The sequence below is a fragment of the Onychomys torridus genome, chromosome 19 (assembly GCF_903995425.1).
Source record: "Onychomys torridus chromosome 19, mOncTor1.1, whole genome shotgun sequence".
NCBI lineage: Eukaryota > Metazoa > Chordata > Mammalia > Rodentia > Cricetidae > Onychomys > Onychomys torridus.
This window is the reverse complement of record NC_050461.1, coordinates 26417122-26444821: the sequence shown is the minus strand read 5'-3', so window position 1 is coordinate 26444821 and position 27700 is coordinate 26417122. Positions and strand designations below refer to the sequence as shown.

At 40.8% G+C, this 27700-nt stretch overlaps 1 protein-coding gene across 2 annotated transcripts in view; it reads left to right on the top strand.

The window, feature by feature from the left end:
- Window positions 1–708: 708 nt before the first annotated feature.
- Window positions 709–27700, top strand: part of Soga3 (SOGA family member 3) — a 54345-nt gene continuing 27353 nt past the window's right edge. Inside the window, exons 1-4 of one of the 2 annotated variants that reach the window (XM_036168775.1) lie at window positions 709–1495; window positions 3447–4678; window positions 5153–5377; window positions 6574–6732. In XM_036168775.1, coding sequence (XP_036024668.1) covers window positions 3542–4678; window positions 5153–5377; window positions 6574–6732 — 1521 coding nt within the window. In that variant the 5' untranslated portion in view covers window positions 709–1495; window positions 3447–3541. Of the gene's footprint in view, window positions 1531–3446; window positions 4679–5152; window positions 5378–6573; window positions 6733–27700 lie in introns of both variants that reach the window. The other variant, XM_036168774.1, reaches the window with a different exon arrangement.

Genomic DNA, 27700 nt, shown 5'->3' with positions numbered 1-27700 from the left:
TTTCATTTCACTGTGACAAATTACTCTCAAATCATTGTCATTTCACTCTGAAGACAGGATTTATACTTACAAAGTCTCCTGCTAAATTAACGCTAGGCTAGACACGTTGTTGCAAAATATCTAAGGCTCGGCTCGCACAAAAACACCACAACAATGTAAGAGAGGTTGAACGTCTAAAAATGTCCTTTTAATGCAAGATTAATATATTCGTGCCTGCAAGCTTACAAGGGGATTTTTAGGGATAGAAAGGAGGCTCTCAAGCCTGCTCTCCAAAATAAAATTAGAAGGAAAAGGAGAAAATTTCCCTTAAATTTTAAGAATACTATTACTGTGGAACAATATGGATAAATGTAAACTGGAAACATTTTTCTTAACTCCTTTGTCAGCTGATACTTTATAGATACATTCTTCCTGATTCCTATTACTCCAGAGTTAAAAAAAAAAAAAAAAAAAAACGTGGATCCCAGAAACTACCAGTTTGTTTTCACTGAAGAAACTGGCCTTTGGTGAGTGGAGGAGGGCGAACGTGCTCGGTGGTGCTACTTCACTGTCATCAGCAAACATACTCGCTTTGCACTGAATTAGTCGTTCCTTCGTATCTTTGCAAGAACCCTTTGTTTGCGGGACGGCGGCTCTGACAACCATTGTCTATTCGCGGAAATGCCATCCCAGGACTCCGCCCGAGAGCTGGGGGTGGGGAAGAAGCCGCGCGTGGAGAGATCGACTGAGAATTAGTGAGTGAACAAAGAGAACTCCCGGCAGCCAGCCGCGCGCCAGCGCCTCTCAGCTGCATCAGGAGCCTCCAGAGGGTCAGGCCAAGGGTGCAGGCTGCTCCATTGGGCCTCCCAAGGAAAAGAACTCAAGTAAATAATTGATGGAGATTGATCGGACCCGAGACAAAGCATTGCAGGAAACCAATACATCCGATTTTAAGCGGTTTTGGAGTCTTCTGCCAAGTACAGGAAATGGGAGTGGAGCAAGGATTTTGATGAGCCAGACTGACAATTCTCCATCTGGGGCGTGGCTCTGGCCTTTTTGTCTTCTTGCCTCCCACCCGCTACCCCGGCTCCCCATCCTCACCTTCTCTCTTCTCTTTGAGTAACCACTCCGGTTACTTCTCTCCTGTCCTCCCTCCAATCCCGCCCTCTTTCCAGCCCAGTCCGGTGAGGTCAGCTCATGAATACCACTGCACTTCCTGGGGATCGTCTGGCACGGCTTGGTACCCGGACATGGTCTGATGCAGTTGCAGCTCCAGCCCAGTCAAGCATCGCCGGCTAGGAACCCGCTCCCAGAGTTCCCAGTCTTTGTGGTTACCGCCTTTGTTTGGAGAACCAGAGTGGGTGTGGATCCGGTGCAAGCAAGCCTGCTCAGCAAGAAAGTCAACACTACTAAGTTGAACTCTCCCTGAAAGATAAACCCGGAGGTCTTCGAAATATCAGGAAGAAAGCAGTGTTGATTTGCATCAACTTCCTGGAAGCAGCACCTCTGCAGAGATGTGAGAACTTCTGGATTTAGAGGTTGAGAAACCGGGTGGGTCTTGGGACAGATAGGATTTGAGATCAAAAGGCTTGATTTGGTCCTTACTGAAACTGCTTGGATGCCCATTTCCACTGATGAAAGGCTTGGGATATAGGCTGCTAGCTAGATGCCTTAGATTGTGGTGTTAGTTCCTGAAACCCAAGTTTTCTGTGAGGTGAAAGCAGTCTGGGGGTGTCAGGCATGGCTTCTCAGCTCCTGTGTGGTTCTGCTTAGTTAAATATAACTTTGTGTTGCCAGTGTAATTAAGTTGGATGGCCCACATTAATCTGATCCATGGTAAAGTAGGCCAGACATGCTAGCAGTGGGTAACTTTGTTTTCCTCTCTGAAGAAGTCTTTATCATTGCATTACACAGTGAGTTGAAAAAGAGATTCCAGAGGCAGAAAAGAAGGTGGAGAAGGGATATTTGGGTATTTTTTCTTTATGAAGGGAGAAATGATTACATCCTCAATTAAGATACAGCAAACAACAACAGTAACCATCTAAGTAAGATCCTGGGGAATCATCTCTCCTAAAAGGTGTGAGTGTATGGTAAGAGAAGTTTGTGTCTAGTCGTGACCTTTCTGTGCTTTATAGATAATGTTCTCCTGGAAAGGGGGCCAATTGAACTAGCTGACTGGGCCCCTAGGAAGGAGAACTCACAGGGCAGTAACTTGCTGTTTTCCAGCTTAAGGAGTTATGCTTTTTGTGGGAAGATAACACCATGTATCTTACCACCACAAAGGAAGATGAACAGCCTTCTGGGTGCAGACTGTTCTGATCCAAAATTTGGCTCCATAGGAGTGAGTGAGCATTTTAACATTTAATTTTATCTGTATGAGTATTTTTGCCTGTGTGTATATTTGTCTACCACATATGGACCTGGTGCACGGGGGAGGCCAGAAGAGGGTGTCAGATCCTTGGAACTGGAGATACAGTTGTGAGCTACCCTGTGAGTTCTGGGAATAGAGCATGGGTCCTCTGGAAGAGCAGCCAGTGCTACTAACTGCTGAGCCATTTCTACAGGCCCGTGAGTGGGCATTTTAAAACTTCAACTTAGTCTATTATACACCACCTAAGGAGATGTTTAAGAATGAATCTGTTTTCTACATTGCACTTACAACTCACTGCTTTATAAATACATAACAAGTGAGTGTAGACAAATTCATCACTACAAGCGTCACAGCTTGTAGGTAGAGCTGCTCATTAAATTTTCCAACAAGTATTTTTAAGCTACAAAAATAATCTCTTCGGGACTGCCAATGACTGAATCTTATAGCTAATTCCTAATGTCACTTTTTCTTGAGACTGGGGTTGATGTATAGTCACTCTTTATGTTTTCGTTTGTATTCTGTTCTTAGGAAAGTTGGCTATAATTATCTAAAGACAGCATTAGGGGCTGGAGCTGAAGGAGGAAAGTGTCATTTATCTACAGTAAATATTCTCTAGGCTCCTACATCATAACCGTGTTTTTTTTTATTGAAACCTGGGAATACTAATTAAGAAAGTTTTCTTTGCTAAACTATGTTTTAAACACAGGTTTGATGCTGAAGAAAGCCGTTTGATAACTATCATATGTAAATATTTCCTTTGCCTTCAGAAGTCTCTTCCGGACCTTATGCCCCCGCCCCCCGCCCTTCATTTTCTTCCCCATTCATTTCTTGCTGAACCTATGTCTAACCCTTTCCAAAACCTGCTACCTAAGGAATTCAAGCTTCAGCTGCCTTTGGCTGAGAGGTCGAAACAGCGCCACTTTGGGCAAAGTGAGAACTAACAGCCCTGCACTCTTTTCCTAGTCAATGGTCCCATTAAACGCTGGGTTTCCAAATCTCCTAATCCTCTGTAGCTTCTCCTGTCTAGCAAATTAACCTTTGACTCTGCAACAGTGTAAACATACTGTATATTTCTCTTCTTTTATTCCCGTCCCAGCTTAGAAAGGAAGGTTGGTGGCAGAAAGGAGAGCAGAGGATGATCTAGCGATGGACCGTTCCATGTCGCATCCGGTAGGTTCTTCCTAGACTGCCATGAGTCAGCCACCGTCCGGGGGCGCTGCCCCAGCCGCAACCTCAGCTTCTGCTGCCGCCGCCGCAGCCACGGAGGCTCGCCTGCACCCGGAGGGCAGCAGCAGAAAGCAGCAGCGAGCTCAGTCACCTGCTAGGCCTAGGGACAATTCTTTCCGACAGACCGCCGCGGCCACGCGGTCCCCGCTCGGGGTCGGCACGAAACTCAATTCCGTCCGGCAGCAGCAGCTGCAGCAGCAACAGCAGCAGCAACAGCAGGGTACCAAGATCCCCGGTCGCAGCGCCTCTGGGGCCGGCTCTAGAGGATGCGGAGGCGGGGCGGAGAAGGCGACGCCCGCGGTACCCAAAGGGGCTGCTCCCGGAGCTGTCCAGCCCGCGCCTGGTGCTGAAGGGTCCCCCGCGGCGATCCTGGCCTCTGTGAGCGGCAGGAGGCCCGGGCCACCCGAGGACCCACCCCGGGAGATAGAGTCGGTGCCCTCGAAAGTCGGGGAACCCCCTCCGCTCGGGGGAGGAGGGGGAGGGGGCGGGGAAGGAGGAGGAGCCGGCGGCGGCCCGGGGGACCGGGAGGGGGGCGCTCCGCAGCCGCCACCGCCCAGGGTTTGGCGAGGGAAAGGCGTCCGCGCCTCGCAGAGGGGTAGCAGCGGCGGGGAGGGGGTATCCCCTTCGCCATCCACCGCTGCTACAAGCAGAGCCCCCGGCCCCGGCAGCAGAAACTCTGGAAGCGGCGTCGCAGGGGGCGGCAGCGGAGGTGGAGGGAGCTACTGGAAGGAGGGATGTCTGCAGTCTGAGCTCATCCAGTTCCATCTCAAGAAGGAGCGGGCGGCGGCGGCGGCGGCGGCGGCGGCCGCGGCTCAGATGCACACTAAAAACGGCGGCGGCGGCAGCCGCAGCTCCCCGGTGGCCGGCGCCCCTGCCATCTGTGAGCCCCTTGTGGTCCCCTCCTCCTCCTCGTCCTCCTCCTCCCCAATGGCGGCCGCGGCCGAGGGCCCCCAACAGAGCGCAGAGAGCAGCGGCGGCAGCGGCGGGGCCATGCAGGCGGCGGCTCCCCCCTCGTCGCAGTCCCACCCGCCGCAGCTCCAGGAGCAGGAGGAGATGCAGGAGGAGATGGAGAAGCTGCGGGAAGAGAACGAGACTCTCAAGGTGAGGAGGAGAGCGGGGGGTGGGGACCGAATGGGGGAGGGGAAGCGTGGGCCCTCTGAGGATTAGGGCGTGTCCCCCGCAGGGTTGGAAGGCTGCTAACCTGTTAGGGCCCACAGGGAGGGAGGGGAGCTAGAAAGGTGGGGGAGGTCCATGGCCCGCTCCCAATTTGAAACGGAACCTAATTTCCATATCGTTGTGTTTCATTTAAAATCCCCAAACCCAGGCCTTCGTTTCTCCATTTACCACGATATGCCCCACTTTCTCACGGGCAGAGAGAGCTAGAGCAACAGAGCAATAGAAGGCCAAATCTGGGCCTGGTTTTCTAGATTCTGTTTTCAGCCCCCTGTCACTCCAGTCTCGTGGAGAAGGGGGCGGTAAAACTAGGTATCGGGTGTAGGCATGGGATGTTTGCGGTGCGTATCTGAGGGGCTGGAGGCAAGGCTGACTGTGACCCATGGCCTTTCACCGTCTCAGAACGAGATCGATGAGCTGAGGACCGAGATGGACGAGATGCGAGATACTTTCTTCGAGGAGGACGCCTGTCAGCTGCAGGAAATGCGCCATGAGTTGGAGAGAGCCAACAAAAACTGCCGGATCCTGCAGTACCGCCTCCGCAAAGCCGAGCGCAAAAGGCTCCGTTACGCGCAGACCGGGGAAATTGATGGCGAGCTGTTGCGCAGCCTGGAGCAGGACCTCAAGGTCTGCAGCTGTGGGGGAGGGGGAGCGAGGGCGCGCTGGGGTCAGCCGGTGGAGACTTTAGTGAGGGCTCTTTGCGTTGGAAAGGGCCTTCCCTGATGACTGGCAAAGGGCGTTAGATTCCTAGCGTTCACCACAAAATGTCAGCATCCTAGAAGGGGAAGGAAATGTTCAGTTTAGTGTGTGTGTGTGGTGGGGGGAGGGAGGTCGTCTCCTGGGAGTAACTCTTTCAGAAGTAATGGGAAGAGGGTGCCTCCCTCTTTGGCTGAAACAAAGTCATTCATGGTAAAGCATAGACTCTGAATGGCCTCGACTCTAGTGATCTGGTGGAATCAGATATTCATGAGTTGCAATGTGGGTTACTGTGGAGCATTGACATCCACAACAGGAAAGCATTGAGAAAATAGTTCAGGTCTCTTTCGGAAAGTCTGGGCTTCCACTTAAGACCCTTGCCTATCTACGCTCACCAGTTCTTTAACTTCCTGAAAGGAACCCGTCTAAACAGTAACCCGTTTGGAAAAGGGCCCTATAACAAGCTTGGCAGTAGCCAAGCTCCCTCCATCCAGTCTAAAGCAGGACTGGCAGTGTCCTGAGCCTCTACGCTAAATGCTCAGTATCCCTTCAAACTCTAGTTTTCAAGATAATCTCAAAAGTTGGGGTGAAAATATATACTACTATTAAAAAAGAATCTCAAGGACTGGAATGCTTGCTAATCTTAAATACTTGGAACTAGCTAAGAGTTATAAGGGAAATAAAAGCAAGTCCCACTACCCAGTAGTTAAACATGTACTTACCCTCCCCCCCCTTTTCTCATTGGGGCAATAGTAGAATCATATAGCTCATGGTTTTACTGTAAAATTAAAGCAGATATGTTAAATCTATCTATACATGAACATGAAAAAAACACATATTGCTATGATGCAGTGAAGTTAAATGAACAAAGTGGAGCCAGGCATCTGGCTATTTGTTAGCTGTACAGCCTTGAACATCTTACTTGATATCCCTCCCTCTATAAAGCAGATATAATAGTAGCATCTATCTTGTGGGATTGTTGTGAGGATTAAGTGATTGATATATGAATGGCTTCTAGATCAGGTATTGGGAACACTGCCACAAAGTATGTACTACGGAAATGTTGGCTCTTGATGCCTTCAATAGGAATACAATTATATCTTATTGCTACAAACACATAATTTTAGGTTGCAAAGGATGTATCTGTGAGACTCCACCACGAACTGGAAAATGTGGAAGAAAAAAGGACAACAACAGAAGATGAAAATGAGAAGCTGAGGCAGCAGCTTATAGAAGTTGAAATTGCAAAGCAAGCCTTACAGAATGAACTGGAAAAAATGAAGGAGGTTAGTATCTGGTTATTTCATGATGGACGGGGTATGTTCAGCTCTTTAGAACAGAATCTCAAGCATTAACATAACTGCTAAAATTTTTCTCTCTGGATGACACTTGCCATCCTACTCAATACAGTCAGAACCAGAAGATGTCATACGAACAGGTGGAATAGCAAAGAAAATACTCTAACCTGAATTTCTGGTTTAACCTACTATGAGCTGCAAACTGATGTGTTTCTGTTGCTGGAATGTGTGTGAATTAAATACGTTAAATAACACACGGCGCACGTGCTATCAAGATAAGAAGTGATGAAGTGATGCCTGAGTTAGTTGAGGAGAACAGATTTATGAGATTATTGCTGTGTTCATAGAAGAATGGGCTTCTAGAATGGGCAGGGCTGTAAATCCCATTCGACCCATTCCAACCATGACTTGAGTTTTCTCGATAACAAACAATTCCCAAAATTGTTTGATGCTCCAAATATTATCCTGAAGATCTTCCACAGCAGCCAAGTCAATCCCATCAGAGTTCTGATGAAAGGTTTTCTTTATTTCCAGTTGGGATCTACCCAGTTTTGTACCTCAAAATGGTTCATCTTAATTCTATCTTCTTAATTCAAAGTTCAAAATGGTTCATCATAATTCTATCTTTTAGGGTAGAAGATTCAAAGTTCTCTTTTCCATGTTCACTCTGTGAACATTGACTCTTCCAAAAGAATAAAAATCATGGAAAACAACAGAAAGTCTATCAATGAGTAATTAAAGTCAAAGGATAAATATTTTCACTGAACTAAAATATTTTTAAAACTAATTTGAGTTATTGGCAGTGTCATGTATGAAAACTATGAATGAAAATTGGCAAAAGCAGAAATGGCCTCTCTGCTTGGTTATATAGACTTCCAAAGAAATCTTAATCTTTGCAAGTACTGAGGATTGAGCCACTCATGTCTGCCATTAACAGTGAAAGTATCAGCAGTGTGATTAAGAATCCATCAATGTAAGGACTCTGAAATGCTGTTTTAGGGGAGCAAATTATTCTTTGTGACCTTTTGTCCATTTACTCTTATGCTATCCTAACCTTCAACACCTTTTCATTTTATTTTTTTTAATATTTCACTCATTAACTAATTAACTTTTGAGATAGGATCTCTTTGTGCAGGCTGGAATTTTCTATGAAATCTAGGATGGTCTCAGGCTGGAGGTATCCCTCTGTCTCTGCCTCCCTAGCTCTGAGATTGCAGGTGTTTGCTACTGACACTTTATCTAAACATCTTTTTAACATGGCAAAACAAGAAAAATACTATTGTTGAAATATGCTTCTTGGGTGCTAGTCCAGAGTGCCTTTGTGTTACAGGAGAAAAATAGACTGAGAATCACATGATACGCCATGAAAAGACTATAACTTCAACTTTTCTCTATTTATTCTAAACTGTAAAGGTTGTTTCAAATGATTTTCAGTGTCACTTCCTATGATATATTTTATCTTGTCATCCAGAACACTGCCATTTAGAGACCACCTCATATTCCACCCCTTGAAGTTGTAAAGTCAAATACAAAGTTAGTGTATGCATACATATGCAATAATGCACAGTCCAAGAGTTTCAAAATCTGCGTTTCTGGGGGAGGAGGGAGTGAAGTAGGTAGCTGGATTAATTTGCAAGGACTGCTATCACAAAGTACTAGATACTTTATTTTCTCACAGTTCTTTGGTCCCTTCTGAGGGCTGTGAAAAAAGGATGGGCCCTTCCTTAGCTTGTTGATGATCACCTTCATGTTCCCAAGGCAGGTTTCCTGTAGCCACCTGCTTAGAAACTTCTATCCACCCACTACCCCCTCCCCCCCACTGTGTGTGTGTGTGTGTGTGTGTGTGTGTGTGTGTGTGTGTGTAGGGTGGAGGTCAGCCTCAGATGGTGTTTCTCGGGATCTGTCCACTTTGATGAGACAGGGTTTCTCACAGGCATCTGTGGCTCAATGATTAGTTTAGGCTGACTGGCCAGGAAACCCCAGGGATCCATCTATCTTTACCTCCTCAGAGGAAGGCTTACAAGCATGCACCACCATACCCATCCTTTTTATTCGATGATAAGAATGTAGCTCCAGTACTCGGGCTTGCAAGGCAAGTACCTTACCATCTGGTGTATTTCTCCAAAACCCAACACTTGCTGTTTCTAAGCATACGAGTCATATTAGACGAGGGTTCTCCCTAATGGCTTTACTTTCAACTGATTACCTTTGTAAAGAAATTATTTACAAATCATTTTCTCTTAGTTGGGGATCATCTCCTAACTAGAGATTAGGATTCCAACGTAAATCAGAAGAAAAATCACTTAATGGCTTAGTGTTGGAAAATGAGAAACTCCATTGTCATTCTCATGAGGCTTCTTCCCTGTTCGTGTATGACTTTGTTTTTTTGTTTTGTTTTGTTTTTTGTGGTTTTTTTTTTGGGGGGGGGGTGGTGGTCCTGGTCTTTGTTTACACCATTAAAAACATTCAATCGAAAACAAACCTTACTTGATCACCAGAGATAAAAGAGAACCACTTTGTAATTTGATGCCATGTGGATATTTCCCAAGTAAATATTCAGAAACCTGTGTTTAAGAATGGCTTAAACCATAGTTGGGAGATGGCTAAGTGCATGAAATATTAACTGAGAAAGTATGAGAGCATGAGTTTAGATCCCCAGCCTGCTTGCAAAAGCCAAGCAGGCCACTACATGCATTGTGCATCAGTACCCGGAGTGGTGCGGAGGTGGAGTCTACAAAGACAGGCAGATTCTAAAGGCCTCGCTGGTCAGTAAACCGAGCTGATATGGTGTAATCCAGGTTCAGTAAAAGGCCATGTTCCCTCCCTAAGAAAGATGGATAGTGATAGAAAAAGATACCCAACACTAATCTCCAGTCTTCATGTGCTCACACACAAACACTTACATAGGTACCTGCAAAGAAAAAAATGGCATATGTGTTTTCTGATTTTTCATCCTGTGTCCTGAAAAGAGGAAAATGCTCATAGACTCACCCATCAGCCAGACAGATAGGCTCTCATCCATCATCGTAAAATAAAAATCACTTCTCTGTGATGCTTTCTTTCTTAAGGGCTCCGGCTCTCAATTAGGTAAATGTGGGTACCACACCAATAAGTGGAGGGCCTGAAATATAATTCATGTTCACCAAGGAGTAGTGAAACCCTCCACTCAAAACTCTGATTAAATAAGACAATCATGTTAATCTAGGGAAATGTAGCAGCATTTAGGCAAGACATCAGCTTTCTGTGTTTATTATGTGTGGGGCCCATTATTTATGTTCATGAGTGTGCATGGGCATGGAGGTCAGAGGTCAGCATCAGGTAATTCCCCTTATTGATCTACACCTTGGTTTTAGGAATAGTGTCTCTCACTGAATCTGGGTGGAGCTCTCGGTTTTTGCCCGACTGTCAGAGACAAGAGGTCTTCAGGTTGATGCTGCTCCTCCCACAGGTGCTAAGAGTGCTGTTTTTGCTGCCATCCCGGGCTTTTATGCAGTTGCTGGGGATTTGAACTCAAGGTATTATGCTTGTACAGCAGGCACTTTCCTCACTGAACAATGTCCCCAGCCCAGGACATTAGTTTTTAAAAGTAGCTTTTTACTAAGAAAAATAATATAAGGAAGTGTGTGATGGGAGGAGGGGAGAAAAGTAGGAAATTTGAGAAAGAGATGTCTAGCACATGGACAGGTAAAAAGTACTAAATGTAATAAAGGAAAAAGAAAAATAATCTGACCGGCATAATCACCTTCTCAAGGCTGACTCCATAGTGCCAGAAAACACCTGTAGGAAACAGTTTAAAAATCAGAAGTATCCCATTCAAATAAGATGTTTGGAAGGATAATGGTGTTACTGTCTAAGAGAACAATGTTAAAATTGAGCTCAGGCTCTTGAGGTGTCTTAGGAGGTAAAGGCACTTGCTTCCAAGCCTGAAACAATCTGAGTACGATTCCCTGAACCCACATGTTAAAAGGAGATGACCAACTCCTTAAAATTGACCTCTGAGTTCCATATGTGGGCTATGGCATCCCTCAAATAACTTAAAAATATATATAACTATGATGAAAATGAACTGAGCTACTGTAGTACCTATGCTACTTGGTGGGCTGGAGCTATTAACCACCAGCTTTCTCATGTGTAAAGTGCAGATATTGAAAGCCTTCCTAAGAATTAACCACATGAACTAGAAGCCTCTTGTGTCATTCTACCCATGGAGAAAAACAGAACCATGTCAAATTCTGAAGAAGAAAAGAAACCGGTTACAGAGTAAAATCATGAAATATTAAATAAAGGCAGTTCTCTAATGCTAAGATTTTAGCTGTGTATATGGATCCATATAGATGTTGAACAGTGCCCATGAGACCAATAGACCATCTGCTAGAGTTGGGAACCATTTACTAAAACTTTAACTAGCTTCAAGGGTATTGACCAATTGCTCTCAGAGCTGGTGGCTGCAGAAAGTCCTTTGCACCTGCGAACATCCATCTGCTTATTTTCCCCCTCCAAGAGGATGGAGTAGGCACTTGGGAGCAAGAACAGAGTAGAAGCAGGATGGGGTAATTAGTTTAGGCTTTTGCAATTTGTCCCTTATATTGAAACAGCTGATATTCTGCCAACTGCAAACAAGAGGGACCTCTTAAAATGCTGCCTTCGAATCTTAATAGCATTTCCATCCCCATTATGAAACATTGATTTGCTAGTAGCAGTATGTATTTTTCCTGGAGTAAAATGCTTTTACCTTTCTATAACCCAGAGAAAGAAAGAGACAGTAAGCAGCACCACAGATGAGAGCAAACAGAGATTTCTGTGAAAGTCATTGTATCCATACAAGAAGCTTTTTGGATGTCAGGATAGGTTTATGCACAAATAAGATAAAGTTAGGGTTTTGTGGGACGTGGCTCTGTACATCTTCTCTGGGTTGAATGAGGTTTTGCCCCTGTGAAATTGGTCAGTGGCCTCCACAGGGTTCTCCTGCTGCAGTAAGAGGGAGCATCATTTTTGAATGCTTCCAAGTTCCTTATGCTCACCATTCAGGAGGGGGTCTTCTTAGGTCATCGTAAATGCCTACTGTTTGAGAAACGGTTCACCGCAGATACTTGAACAAAAGTCGTTAAAAGAAGACCAGAGAGAAAGAGAACAGGTGATGGAACTATTCACCCAATCTCTTCATTTCAGAACCTCTCTCTTATCTTTGTTGTTTTTTCTCTCAGCCTTACATAAGAAGCTTGGAGAAAATAATTTTATTAACATTTTCCAGTCTTGGCTCAAAGGACTCTTAACTGCCCAGCTGCAATAGCGTTATCTGCCTTGGGACTGTTACTTTCTGTGTGCTTGGTTTATATGTCCCATTGATTATAATGATATTTCATTCTAGAACACAGAAATAATTAATACTATAAATTGTAGCAGTGGTATCACTGTTCTTTGAATACGTTGTGATCATATCAATACATCTGGTGTATTTTTTTACACACGGGGCATTTTAATAGATAAATTTATGCCCTTTATGTTCACAATTTTGTATGTGTTTTCTTATGTAAAATTAGGTACTGTTATTAACTAAATTTGGTTTTGTTAGTCATGTTTATTTAAGTTAGAAGGTGCAAAAAAGCTATTCTGAATGATAAATCAGTGACAGTATAGCCCACGATACAGTTTTCCTGGGGAATTATTCAACAGGTGAGTATTTTACCCTGGTTCTGGTAGTTTATTAAAATGTAGAAAATGAGGACTGCATAAATAACTCATTGGTTGCTGCTTTTGCTGCTTTTGCATTGTACCTGGGCTCAGTTCCCAGCACCCACATGGTATCTCACAACCACCGATAACTCCAGTTGCAAGGGCTTCAGTGTCCTCTTTTGACCTCCTTGGCCTCCTGTACATGGTGCACAGACATACACTTACTCACATGCACATACACATAAAATAAATACTATAGTAATCAATGCTGTTGAAATGACCATTATTTTTAAGCACATAAGAATTAATTTTCTAGATATAGCTAATACTGCTATGTAAGCATCGGGAAGCTTGTATTCCATGAAGTTACAATTTTTGGTCAACCCATTTTTATTACACTTTTATTTATTTTGTCTTCTTATGTATGTGCACGCACACAAGTCACAGCACCCACGCAGAGGTCAGAGGACAACCTGTGGGAGTTTATTTTCTCTTTCTACCATGTGGGTCCCAGGGATTGAACTTGGCAGCAGGTGCCTTTACCTGCTGAGGCATCTCCCACACTACTAAATACAATTACAAAAAAAAAAAAAATAGAAAATAGTTTGAAATCTAGTTTGTTTCAAACAAAACGTATTTGTTTGAAAATATCTGTTGGTTGAGGAATTATAAATTTTACTGGATCTTTTAAACAAAATTACCTATGTAGTGCCATATACTCAGAAGTAATTTGCAAATTCAGTGTCAGGCAAGTGACACTTTTCCCAGATGTCAGGGGGAAGCAAAGTAGCTCTTAGATTTTTTTTAAAAAAAATGGCATATTGTTTTGTGAAACATACTGAATACTTATTGAGAACATACATATAAAATTTATGATTATTTACATAAAAGTACAGGTCAGTACTTAACCCTCTCCCCCAAAACATACGCATACAGTTGATGAGATCTCAGCTCCTTTCTTGGTTGTAATTTTAAACCTCATATTCAAATACTACAGAAAAGGGAAGGGAAGGGTAGGGAAAGGAAGGGGAAGGAAGGGAAGGGAAAGATAATTTCATATGATTAAACACACTGTATGAAAACCCTTCTACTTCCTATCTAAGATCCCTATCAATCTTAATGTTTAAAACTTAATGAGCACCACCATTCAAAAGCTGTGTCTGAAAGTCTGCTGAATTTGCTGATCAAACATACTCATGAGAGCTGAGTTCCCATCACTTGTCTCTGCGTTGGTCCAGTTTAATATGGTCTAAGAGCTCTGAACTGAGCTTTGAATGGCCCACCCCTGGGAGGTCAAGTCAGCAGTTTACTTATAGGAAAATCTCCATTCCAATAGCTAATATAGTCATTGCAAGTTGTTTGCCTTTCTGACTTCTGTATCAGCTTGTTCTAAAAAGTGACTTGCATGCTTCATAATAAAACTAGTTAACAATTGAAATAAAGGTTTGAAAATCAAGTCAAGTGAAAATTCCGAGACGATGGAAGGAAGCTTCATCTAAGGGATGTGCATTGTGTGGAGTGGCTTTGAGTTAAACAGAAATCAAAGTGAGGGGAATATTGGAAGAACTCCTTTCCCAGCCATTGCCAGATATGGAGGCAACACTCAGCTTCTAAGAAGTTTTGGCTGTTTCAGACATACTCTATGACAGCCAGCATGGATGGATGAGTGCTTGAAGCAATTCTTGCTTCTCCTCTACACAATTATTAAAATAGGAAGTTTTCAGAAAATAAAGTCAAGTATTTTGTTATGACCCATGAACCTGAATGTGATTTATTAGAAAGTGCTTATACTCTGGAGTCTGGAAACTACCTGAGGCTTCAATTGCCATTTCTTATGACAAATATTTGAAATGTGGAGTGGTGAGTTTCCTTATAAGTGTGTAAGTGAAACAATGTTCTCAAAGGTCCTTATAAAAGGGGCATTTTCCATGTCCTCAGCTATCCATTGCTATTCTCCTTTGAGGTTCTATAATCATTGGTAAAACTGAATCTAATTACTGGTTGGTTGTCTTGCTGTGTCAAAGTGCCTGGCAGAAACAATTTAAGGAGGAATGGTTTATTTTTAGCTCACAGTTCAAGGAGATACAGTATGTGATGGCAGTGGGAGCTCCAGGTGGCTGGCCACTCTGTATCCACGATCAGAAAAAAGGAGTAATGGCTGTCAGTGCTCATCTCATTTCCTTTCTATTCAGCCCAGGACGCCAGCCACCATAGTGAAGGTGGGTCTTCCTACCCCAACTGAGATAATCCCTCATGGGTGTGTCCCAACACTTGTCTTCTAGGTATTGGCAGTCTGTTGAATCAACAGTCAGTATGAACAATCAAAATCACCATAGTTTAGTCTTTATAAATTACTTCTTCATGTTCTTTACTGCAGTGTGATTATATAGATAAGGCAGAGAAGAGAGACGATATAAGGGGGGGCATTGTGATAAACCGTGGGTCAGAGTCTAGTTTCATGCTGTAGAAATCAGAATTGAAGTTGTTATATGTAGGGCTGAGGACAAAGGACAGCCTTCCTCATAATCTGAGCTACAGATTTCTAATGTGGCCTTATCGATCTGCTCGAAGCCACAAAATCCATATAATAACCAAAAAATTCACTCTTTTACAACAAACAAACCAGAGTATTGAATGGTGATACCATAACTGGGATGGGCTCTTTTAGCAATGAAGACCTCTAGATTGATATCTGTCTTTGTTAACTGCTTATTAGCTGCCAGTCTCTCACCACTGAGGGCGTTCATGACTCGATCGATGAGCACTAGTCCTTGGTACACATCCAGACATTTGTAATTCTCTACAATTTATATTTAATTGATTAGTCTCCCACGATTTTGACAGTTTTGGAAGTTGGCTACATGTTCCCAAAGGTGTAATAAAATTCTCTAAATTTGATTGGGTTTGTATGTATAATGGATATAAGCCTCATAAAATGAGCCCTGATTAAGAATCTCAGTCCCCACCTTTCAGAATCCCAAGTCTATAGCTATGATCTACATAGTCTAGGTGGTGCCTTTAGACTTTTGGCCAATATTATGGTTTGAATATGAATGTCCCCAATCTCATGCCCGAATGCTTGATCCTTAACTGACAGTGCTGTTTGAGGAGATTCTGGGAATTTTGGAGGTAAAGCTTAGCAGGAAGAATCAGGTCAGCATCTTTGAAGGTGATGCTTGATTCCCAGCCTCCTCCTCACGTGTTACTTCTTGTCTGCATAAGATGAACAGCCTCCTGAGTTACATACTCCTACCACCATGATGTTTCCTAAACACACTGGGCAAAGTAACCATGAACCAAGCACTCTGAACCCCTAAGCCCAAATAAACCTTTCCCCTCTTGACCTGTTTCTCTGGGGTGTTTAGTCACAGCAACAAGAAAAATCAATGACAGTCAAAATTAACACTACTATTGTCTACTGCTTCCTTTTACCACGGGCAGTCTTGGCACCAGAGAAGTGCCTTTGTCTATTACTAGAACTGTCAGAATCTAACATCTTGTATCTCTCTAATCCTTTAGTATGTAGCTTAAAACCCATAACATTTTGACTTGAAGTTAACAACCATGAATTACTATTATGTTTGTGTATATATGCATAGAAATATATATATTTGTAAGGGCTACCTGATATTGTCATCATAGCAATAGTCTATGCACTCAAGTTAATTATTTTATAGAATAAAATAATTGTGGAAATGACAACCTTTAATGGGCTGTGCTTTGAGAACTACTTATTACACCAAATGATTTGATGTGCATGACATCAGAAGGTTTTCATAAGAACATTCAAGCTGAGTTCTCTGTCTGAGGTATGGGCCTAGGCTGGTTTCTGTCCCTACAGATTCCTCAACAACCAGTTTGGAATCAGAATATAGACAATTTGACCATCTTTATCTGTAATATAGTAGCTTCTGTTTCATAGTGAGTATTTAATTTTTTGTTTGGGTTCTGTTGTTTTGAGACCATATTTCACATAGCCTAGGCTGCCTTTGAACTTACTATGTAGCTGAGGGTGCCCTTGAGCTTCTGAGCCTCCTGCCCCCAACTCTCAAGTGTTGGAATTACAGACATGTTCTAGCGAGCCTGCTTAGACTTAACTTGAACATATATTTTCCATGTACTATACTCTAAGTTCCCTCAGACTTGATTGAGTCCATCTTCATCATTTCCATATCAACCAGTGGGCAACCTGGCACAAAAACTGATGAGCAATTAGTGAGTCTGTAAAACAAAAATTTTAAAATTATAAATAAGTGTAGACGAAATTCTAAACAGTCTTAGTAAATAAGAAACACAGAGCCAAATACAGAGTTAAAGCCTAAGAGATCAGAGCAAGAGCCACGACTCCCTTTAGCTTACCACTCCATCACTTCCCCTGAGAGAGAGAGAGACCTTCTCCTGTGTGACCTGTCTTTTTATTGCCCTTCTGTTCTGCCTTCTCATTGGCTCTAAACCCAAGCACATTTCTTCCTCCTCACTGCCTGTCTATACAGACCTCCAGGTCTCTATAGTCTAGGATTAAAAGTTCAGGTCACCGGGGTTGGGGATTTAGCTCAGTAGTAGAGCACTTGCCTAGCAAGCGCGAGGCCCTGGGTTCGATCCTCAGCTCTGGGGAAAAAAAAAAAAGATAAGAAAAGTTCAGGTCACCTTGCTTGGCTGTGTCCTTGACCACACAGAGACTCTGCCTGCCCTGTGATCAGATTAAGGGCGTATGCTACCACTGCCAGACTTCTGCTTAATGGCTATGACCTCTGATCTCCAGGCAACTGTATTTATTAGCATACAAATAAAAATCACATTTCAGCACAAATAAAATATCAACATAAATAAGAGAGATGTTTTGTCTGAGAATTAAAAAACAAAAAAACAAAACAACAACAAAAAGCCCCACAAAAACAGGAACTCAATACTAGGCTTTTTCTGTGGTGCTTAATAAACAAAATGCGGAAGGAGTAGGTGGATAAATGCTACATCATCAGAGTCATGCTCCTGCCTCACTGCTCCGTACATGTAGAAGGGAAGAGGAAGGCTCTATTCATTACATGTGCTAGAGCACAGATGTGTTAGGTTGTTTTGTAGCTTTATTGACTCCACAGCTAACATCTTTGTTCTCTAAATTTAAGAACCCTATTTCTACTGAACTTGTACATATACACCATACATGTGAAAACCGGAGCTGAAGAAGAGGGTTTCAAGAAGATAAGCTCGCTGCCGTAGGAGGGTCTTGTTAGCTGTTTAAATCAGAATTCACTCGTTTTCTTTGTTGTGTAACACCCGCACTGCTTTGGAATAGATAACACACAATTTCATTGCATATTCGGAAGTATTTTCTGAATTAAACATCCAGTTGTTTTGGTGATTTTTAAATTTGACTGCATTTTAATAGATATACAATTATTTATTTGATTTTTAACACAATTCCATTTTTACATTCTCTGGTCATTTATACTGATCTTTGTGCAGATGGTAAATGGCATTTGAAGATGACATTTGAAGATGTCATTAAGCCTCTCTCTTGACATTTTCAATTTAATACTAACACATTTCACTTAATAGGGCCATCTATATTCAGCACAGTTCAACTTAGAGGCACTTAAAATAAAAAATTTAAAGTACTCTGCATTCATCTGCTGCATAGCTTAGTTATTTTCAATTGCTCAGTCAATTAATCATAGAGGTAAGTGCTTCATAAAATTAGCTCTGTTATCTTTTCTTTTCTTCACAAAGTTTCTTATCATTCCATTGGCCAAGAACTGAAATTATAGCATAAATAATAATTACATGGCACAGTTGATTATTGCATTGCTAAATGTTGACAGTTAATATGGAAGTATGTAGGTATATCATTTGCTTTCTTATATATGGAAGAAAACTTTCAGACCATGGTACATCCATTAAACTTAGGAAAAGCTCATGTGGAGGGTATTTTCTTCCAAAGATGCATATAACTATTAGATTAGTATACTTATTTGGTTAAGTATAAATTAGAATAATTGTGTTCTATAAGGATTCCAAAGGTAATTATCCTGTTTTTAATTCTACTGTTGTAAACTGCAAGAATTCTGGGGTTTTTGTAACTTATACATAATTTTCAGCTTTCATAATTACTAAGATAAAAAATGAAATGAGGAATTAAAAAGTCAGACCATTCAGCCCCAGAGACCATAGGTTAGACATCATTGATACAAAGAGGAGCCTAGACTAAGCTGGTTAGTGCTAAGTTATTCATTGTTATAAGCTGTCTTTGCTTTCATATGCCATTATGTAGCCATATAAAAATCCTATGTTTGTACTTAGTGACTTTGAACCACATCCTGAACTGTATACAGTATTCTTGAGTTTATTTTCCAGAAATATTAGAGATGTTATCTCTTCTGGTATGCTGACTTTTAAAAGTTGGCATTGGTCAACTTCATATAAGACCATGTATTGAAATTATTGATGGAAAAAATGTTTCTTACACTATCTGTTCTATTTTGTCTTAGCTCTGGGCTTTTGCTTACAATGAGCAAGTATGAGTTCAGTGATGTAAGCAGGATTAAGAGAATTGAACAGGGCTTATGAGGCACTTGGAGATGATAAATAACACTTGTAAACCCTTACCACTCTGATAGATGATTGTTAGATAGACAGATAGATTATAGATAAATAGATAGATAAATAGACAGATGATAAAATAGAGATATGTAGTAGATAGATTAGATAGATAGATGATAGATTAGATGATAGATGATAGATAGATAGATAGATGAATGATAGATAGATAGATAAATAGAGAGACAGATATATATATATATATATATATATATATGGAGAGAGAGAGAGAGAGAGAGAGAGAGAGAGAGAGAGAGAGAGATGCATTATATGTTTACCTAGTAGTGTTTGTTGACAGTTGACTGACTGAAGGGGACTTGGCTACTACTTTTTAATGTAGTGTTGAAAGGATGAAGACTTGAGAATACCCAGACCCACATCACTACCCCCTTCTTACTTCAGCATTCCTGCCAATGCCTTTTGTTGGTCTAATCCAAGTATGAGTCAAGTAATGACTGAGCCTGGGTACTCGGTGAACACTCCCCTACTCTTTCTGATCCACAGTGAACAGCATTCAGATTGTCTTCCTGTAGCACAGTACAATGCAGAGAAAGGGCAAGAAAGAATCTTGGTAGTTACAAAGAGAATAATAACTCAGGAATTAATGCCTAGGCATGTCCAGGTGATAATCTTTGCTTATAATATATACAAACTATATAAATCCTAAACCAAAAAGCATTTGTTCATCTAAAAAAAAGCCTTGTTGTATTATATAGTGTTGGCCATCACATTCTCTATTTTGTTCTTGTTAGCATTTATTTCAGTAACTCTAGATATCTAACCTCTCATCCTTTTGTATTTAATTCTTGTTCTCTGTATCCCTCAAAAGTTTCTCAGGGTCTAATAATCATTGTATCAGCTCTGCCACATCATATCAGCTTTCTAAAGACATCATGGATATTTAACTTTTGTGTTGAATTTTAGTGTCTGAATTTTCTTATTCCCAGTAGTGACTAGCCTTCCCAGCTCAGCCTCCTCTTCTGACCATTAGTCCATAGAGACCATCTGTGCTCATTTAAGAGCACAGTGTCTGCTAAGGCTATCTTCTGTTTCTCAGAGTAAGTAGATTTCAAAAATCTTCTTGGATTACTTTCTCTTCTACTCTTGCTAATTTTTAAAACCAACCTGGCAAATTTTATTTGATGCTTGAAGTATAATTTACCAACCATAAACTCAAGTTTTAGACATATAATTTAATGGCTTTTAGTAAATATACAGCATTGTTGATCCATAACCCAATTTTGGAATATTTGAATCTTTCCGTAAAGATCCCATGAGGCCATTTGTATCCACATTCTGTTCTCAATCCTATTTCTCCTAGCCTCAGTTGACTATGGATATACCTTCTGCCTTTAAAACATGGCTTGTTCTTGATGTTTCATATGGTTGTAATCACACAACAGATGGCCTTTGCATGTGGCTCTTTAACATAAAAAAAATTTGGTAGGTGCTTCATCCCTGTGGCACAGATATTAGGTTACCCTCTTTCTCTTTTCAAATGCTGTCCTACTACCTATATGTCCACACTTTTGTTTTTACATTCATTAGAAAATAAACATTGCAATTTTTTGAGACAGACTGAATGATAGCCCATTAGATAGCCCAGGGTGTTCTCAGACTCATGGCAATCATGTTGTGTCAGTGTTCAGCTTGAGGCAATACACCTGGAGAATTATTGCATGGTCTTAATTAGTGTTAATAATAAAACCCAGAGTCAGATGTTGGGGTAAAAGTTGAAAGATCAGAGAAGCAAAGGAGCAACCACAGTCACCTCTTGCCTCCAACTCCTCAGACTGAAAAGGGCCAAGCTTCTGTCTCTGACCTGCCTTACACTTCCTCTCTCTGCCCAGCCATATCACTTCCTTTCTTCTGTCTGTACAGACCTCTGGACTTCTAAGATTAACTAGTGGCTAGCTCCACCCTCTGATCTTCAGGTAAGCTTTATTTGTCAAAACACAAACAAAATATCACAACATTTCTCTCTTTTGTCTAAAATAAAAAGAGATGGTTATAACTAACATAGAAAAACTGTATACAATAAATACAATAACTATATACAAATATATACAGGGAATGATTACATCAACAATGTCTAGTCCATTAACATTTGACAAATTCAGAGAAAATACTCCATTGTCTATCCTATCTTGGTGAGTCCAAAGGGTTCTACCTAATTTATCTTCTATTCTAATTTGTGTTACTAATCCAAAACTATCTTTTGATGTCTCTCAACCCTATACACTTTACACCTCTTTAGTGAGTTTCTTTTCTGAATTTGTTAACAAGGAAAACTGTAACTATCTAGTCTTCAACTCACTCAGAGACACAAGAAGGAGTAATATTATTTGAGTAAGCAGGAAATGCAAGCAACTTGCAAAAAATATTAGAAATGACAGAAACAGCTGGCTGCCTGGATAGTCACCCAAAGTTCCTCTGTAACATTGAGGCATCATCTTCAGCCTACAGGCCTAGAATATCTGACAGACTTTTCTGTGAAGCAGAACATTCTGAAAGGTTGTTCTACCTTGTCTTGGCAAAGTTCAGCAGTCACTTTCTTGTATGTCATGCTTGTCTAATTTGGACAGCATAATGTTGGCAGTTGAGGCAAGAGCACTTTCTTGCCCAGTGGCTAACTTTTGCCATAAAGAAACTAAACCCCATATGGAGTTTCTTCTATGGCCATTATCTTCTCTGAAGTAGATTGGTGCTGCCAGAAGCAGACATGTCTCATTATCATAAAAAAGACCTGTTAATAAAACATCTTAAATGCTATATTCTGTAGATCTTTGAAGTGCTTGAAGATGACCTGTCTATCTAAAATATATGTTTGACCTTGAAAACATACTTAACATACTACAAGTTTAATTGTAATAGGATAGGTGACTAACTACTAACTTACACTTCTTTATTATCCTAAATAATTTGTAGTGAAAACTTTCAAGGACTAGCAATTTCTATTACATTGTTAAATGAACCGTATAGGTACAATAGCTTGAGCAAGAGTAGAAACCTATGTACAGTATTATCTAACAAACAATAACCTCAAATTTGTATCAATATGCAAACATCCAAACCAATGTAAAATATTTAAAACTAGTAGTTGCTTTTTTGGTTTAAAAGTAGATTCAATAATCTATCCTTTTATTCTATCATTTCTATATGCCCCCTTTTTTTCTTTTCAGAGTAAATTTAATAATCTACCTTTTTATCCTATTATTTCTATATCTCCCTTTTTTCTTTTCAAAAGAAGAACCCTGAATCTAATCTCTTTTGTTCAGCTTTTTTTTCTGGCCATTATTAATAACAACTTGTAACCAATAATCCTAAACCATGACAAATTACCAATTACAACTTGTAACCAACCTCCCTAAATAATGACAAATATCCATAATGCACTGAGCAACCAAACATCACCCACCCCACCTCTTGGGAATGTGGCAGTCATGTTCTTAAAATTACTTCCTGCTCTCTGGTAGCAATGGCATCTTTAGGGAACTCTGAAAAATAATTGGGATATTTATCAAGTCCTGGGAGAGCAAGCTATATCATTCATTGTCCAGTCTTTGCATAATGGAAAAAATTCAGGGCTTATCTCAAGTCCTGCCTAGAGTAGTCAGTGAGGCTGGACCATCTCAGCTAGTCACCTTGACATTGTTCTGAGCAGTTTGTAGTCCAAAGCTAGTCTTTGGGTGGTGTTTGTCAGTTTAGTGGCATTACCGCAATCCAGGTGGAATCATCATTGTGAAACCCTGTTATCCCTTTTAGAGACTTCAAAGATCTCTGTTAGGCATGGTCTTGGTTCACTGCAGAAAACTTAAACATTTTAAGTGTCATATGCAGCAGATCTCAAAGAGGTTAAAGTATCAGTGTTTATTATGTACATCCAGAGTACAAAAACACAATTCCTAATCATCTGATAGAGACTTAAAGCCGAAATCATGTACAGGAAGCTAGATGGAACCATTTTCTAGAATCAGTACTCTATATGAGTACCATTAATATCATGACAAAAAGTTTAATATAGATATATGTCAACATATATATTGATCTTATAAATTTTGAGGTAATATTTAGACCTTAAGAGAAGTGTTAAAGAGTCAAAATAAAACCAAAGGATTACGAGGTTAGTGGCATAAAATAGTTCCTAAATTTTAACTTTTCTTCTGTCCCATATCAGATGGCTCTTCTGACATGAGAAGACAGAGATTTTTCATTTTGCTTTAATAAGCAAGCTTTTGTTTAGAGAAGGGGAAAGTCATACTCCAACTTCAAAGCCAGCTTTAATTTTCAACTGAACTGGGTCTACAAAAAGACCATTTGCATCATATGTCTGTAGAGAACAGCAGAAACAAAAAATTGGGAATATTTATGAAATTTTATCCTGTTGGAAATGTAATATACCAACAGGCCAATTTACTCTTTTTCTTGGGACATATATTTTCTGGATGATTTATCTTTTTTTTCAGATGTCTCATTTGTCTAGTGTTCTTCAGAATCCTTAGCTCGATGCCTTCATTCTCATGAAAAACAAAAATAAAACCATGCCCCAACCCTAACTTTGGGGAGTTTCCCTTTGGCAAGTTATATCTGATCAAATGAAAAGCATTTTTTTCATTGTATAATTAGTTTAGAGTGAATGGTCACACCAGTTGATGAACTATCTCTTCAGCTAATCAAGAGGTTTCTCTTGTTCTGGTTTCTCCTGAAAGTTTTGTTTCATCTTCTAAAGCTGTTCTATCATCCAGAGTAGTATGTTGGTTTTTGTTGTTGTTGTTGTTGTTGTTTACAATAGGCATTAGGTCTTTAATTGCTCTGGGAAGGAGTTTCCCCCATGATCACAGGAAATGACTGAACCAAAGTTGATACGGGAGCCTGAGAGGCCTGCAAAGCATTTCCTGATGGCAAAGGGTTATCTAGTCTGTTTCTTGCTAATCTACATTTATTAGTCTGTTGTCCACCTTTGCCATACCTTCTGCGTTATTCAGATGGGAAGAGATGTTCTGTTTGGATTATTCCTAGAAAAAACATTGTTTCTAGGAGCCCCCTGTCTACAATCCCTTTTTAGGTGACTTTGTTTACCTCAATTAAAACACCTGACATTTTGATTTTTCTTCAAGCCTCTGGAAATCATTTCTCCTATCCAAGCATCATCATGGCTAAGAGATTAAATATTGACTGTGTCTTGGATCCATTCCTCTATGGGTGTTGATCTTGCCTTTAAAGGCCTAATTACCCTTTTGCATTGTGAATTAGCATTTTTAAAAGCCAAAAATTCAATTATTATTTGTCTAGCTTCTGAATGTGGTATTATTCTATTTACAGCTGAAGTGAATCTTTGTAAAAAGTCAGTGAAATTTTCTTCTGGGCCCTGTATAACTTTAGTAAATGACTCAGTTCTTTTCTACTTCTTCAATTCGGTCCCAGGCATTCAAAGCTGCTGCACAGCATAGAGCCAGGGTGTGGTCACCATATAGAGACTGTTTCTGTACATTAGTATAATTGCCTTTTCCAAGAAGTTGGTCTTGGGAGATTCAATACCTCTAGCCCTCCTTCGTTGCTCAATGGTCCTAGCCTCATCTTTCTACCAGGTCCTCCACTGTAATTAAGTACCAGGTTCCAATACTACTGTAACCAAGTCTCTCCAGTCTTCTGGGATAATCTTATTACAAGTTGACCATGAGTTTAACATCTGCTTCACCAAAGGTGAATGCACACCATATGAGACTATCACTTCCTTAAATCTCCTCAAACCTAACATTTCCACAGGAATCCATTCAGTTCTTGCATAGCTTTAGGGATACCTGTCATTTGACAGTTCCTGTAAGGTGACTGGATAAATTAAGGTTGGTTGTATGAAAACCTTGGGCTATCCCTCTCTAACCTTATAATGCAAAGCTGAGATTGTCTCTCCTTTAAATTCCTCTGAATATCTCTATGATCTGTTTTAATACATTCTTCTAAAACTTGTATCTTGGCACACATATTAACCAACTTTTTTAGGGATAAAACAAGAATGATCAAACTGATAATGTTTATAACTGACATTACATATATCCCTTCTAAGTTAATTATCCTCTCATTTTATTGTTCCATTTTTAAACCATCCGCTGTGCAATCATACAGAGACCTAACTCCTTCCATCGTAATAGTGTTTCCTATTTTTTAACTCTCTCTGTGTCATTTTTTAAAAACTATTTCCTCCCTTTAAGAAATCCCAATTGTCTCACCAAATCTGCTGACAATGATTATGAAGAGGTGAGGCTGACTGATGCTGCATAGAACAGTAGAAGCCGGAGAGGGTTTTCAAAACAGCTACCTAGTTTGTAGGCAGCCCAAGGAGGGGGCCCAGGGAAAACCAGCAACCCACTGGGAGAGGGAGCCCGCTGTCTGGAAAAACACACACAGGGGATCATGGGGAAGGAGCATGCGCAGCAGGAACTGTCTAAAGACACCACTAGGTTGGGGAGGGGCTAACTCCAGCAATGTTCAGAGCCCAGGTACCAGTGGAGTTTGCTGCAGAGAGGCTGCAACAGAAAAACCCCAGATTTGCTCAGAGGGCTTGAGGGGATAAAACAAAAGAAAACCTAGCCAGCAGGGTGGTGACTCCCAGCGTCATGCAGCTCTGGCCTGTGCCAGTGGCTGCAAAGCCAATGGCTTTTTTGTGAATTCTTGTTGGATTCCAGATGTTGCACAATCCTTATTCGTCTCAAGAATAAAACCTGGAGTCAGACATTGGGGTAAAAGTTGAAAGATGGGAGAAGCAAAGGAGCAGCCACAGTCACCTCTTACCTCTCTGACTCCTCAGACTGAAAAGGGCTGAGCTCCTGTCCACCCTGCCTTTCACTTCCCCCCTCCAACAAACCACTATGGTTGACTAGTGGCTAGCTCCACTCTCTTATCTCCAGGCAAGCTTTATTTGTCAAAACGCAAACACAATATCACAACAGAGAATCAAACTTATTTTCCTATTTTATGAGAGCACACATTATTTGCTGAGAACACACAATTTCTTGTGTAAATGTGTGTTCCTATACTTTTAAATGGAAATCCTGAGGCACACAGTGAATTTACTTCTAATTTTAAAAAGGATCTGATAGTTGTTTTCCAGCATATATGTACCACTGTCTTTCCTACCAACAATGAATGAGGACTCCAGTTCACCTACTGTTGGTTACTTATTGATTTCTTATTGTAGCAATGTTACTAATCTTAAACAAAATACCATTATTGTTTGTGTTTTCTAATTATGTTGAGCATCATTTTATATGTTTATTGTCCACTTACTTATTTTATGCAATTTCTATTTTTTTGTCTATTTTTAGTTGCATTTTCTACATATTTTTTGAAGTTTAAATTAGTTCCTTTTATATTTTAGGTACCAGATTCTTATTATGTGCACGATTTAAATTTTTCTTTGATTTTATTTTTTTAATATTTATTTTATTTTTAATTATGTAGGTGTCTGTCAGGGTTGGTAGTGGGCATGTGTACCTGTCTGTAAGTGCTGAAGCCAGCAAAGGCCAGAGGCATCAGATTCCCCTGGAGTGGGAGTTCAGGGGATTGTGAGCTGCATTACATGAGACCTGGGAACTAAACTTGAGTCCTCTATGAGAGCAGTCTGCATTCTTAACCACTGAGCTATGTTTCTCCAGCACCCTATGTGATTTTTTTAACATTTTTATTTTTAATTGCTGTATAATGTTTATACTTATAGGCCTTTATATCATTTTTTGATATATGTACATAATAAATATTATCAAATCAATGTGAATAGTATTTTTAGAGCCTCAGAAATTATTAGTTTCTGTGTGCTGGCAAGCTTGAACCTCTTATAGTTGTTTTCTGTTGTTGTTGTTGTTTTTGTTTTTGTTTTTCGAGACAGGGTTTCTATGTAGCTTTGGAGCCTGTCCTGGACTAGCTCTGTAGACCAGGCTGGCCTCGAACTCACAGAGACCCACCTGCCTCTGCCTCCCGAGTGCTGTGATTACAGGCATGTGCCACCACTGCCCTGCCTCTTCTAGTTATTTTGAAGTGTATAATAGAGGGTAGTAGACTATAGGTACAACACTGTACCATAATGTATTAGAACTAATTTACCTACCCATTATAGTTATCTGACCTCTGTATTCTCTCCTCCTTCCCTTTCTAACCTTCAGTGGCCATTGTTCTACTCTATAGTTCTATGTGACCAGAGAAGTTTTAGCTTCCAAAATAAGCCAGACCATGTACTGCTTGTCCTTTTGTGCCCGATTCTACTTCACATGATGCCTTCCAGTTCTGTTTCCACAGCTGGCAAAAGTTCATCCTTTTGTGGATGACCATGGTTCCATTATGTGTGTGATGGTGTTTATCAATGGTTAACTTGACTGGATTTAGAAATGCTTATGGGATTAGGAAAGTGAGGGTACTTCCAGGGAAGAGTACATTTCATCTAATGAGTGGTTTAATCTATTAATGGACTCAAAGTCTGAATACATGATAGGGATCTGATAGAACCGAAGGCTCATTCTTGAGCCTGATGGAGGAAAGCAAGTCTTTAACGGTGTGTCCTTGGGGATTTTTATCTAGCTATGGCATCTTTATGTCTTTTCTCTCTTCTGCTTCTTGTCCATCTTTATGTGAGCTATTCCTATGCCTTCCCTCCCAGGATAGGATGTAACCTCTGAAACAGGGAACTAAAATCTTTTCT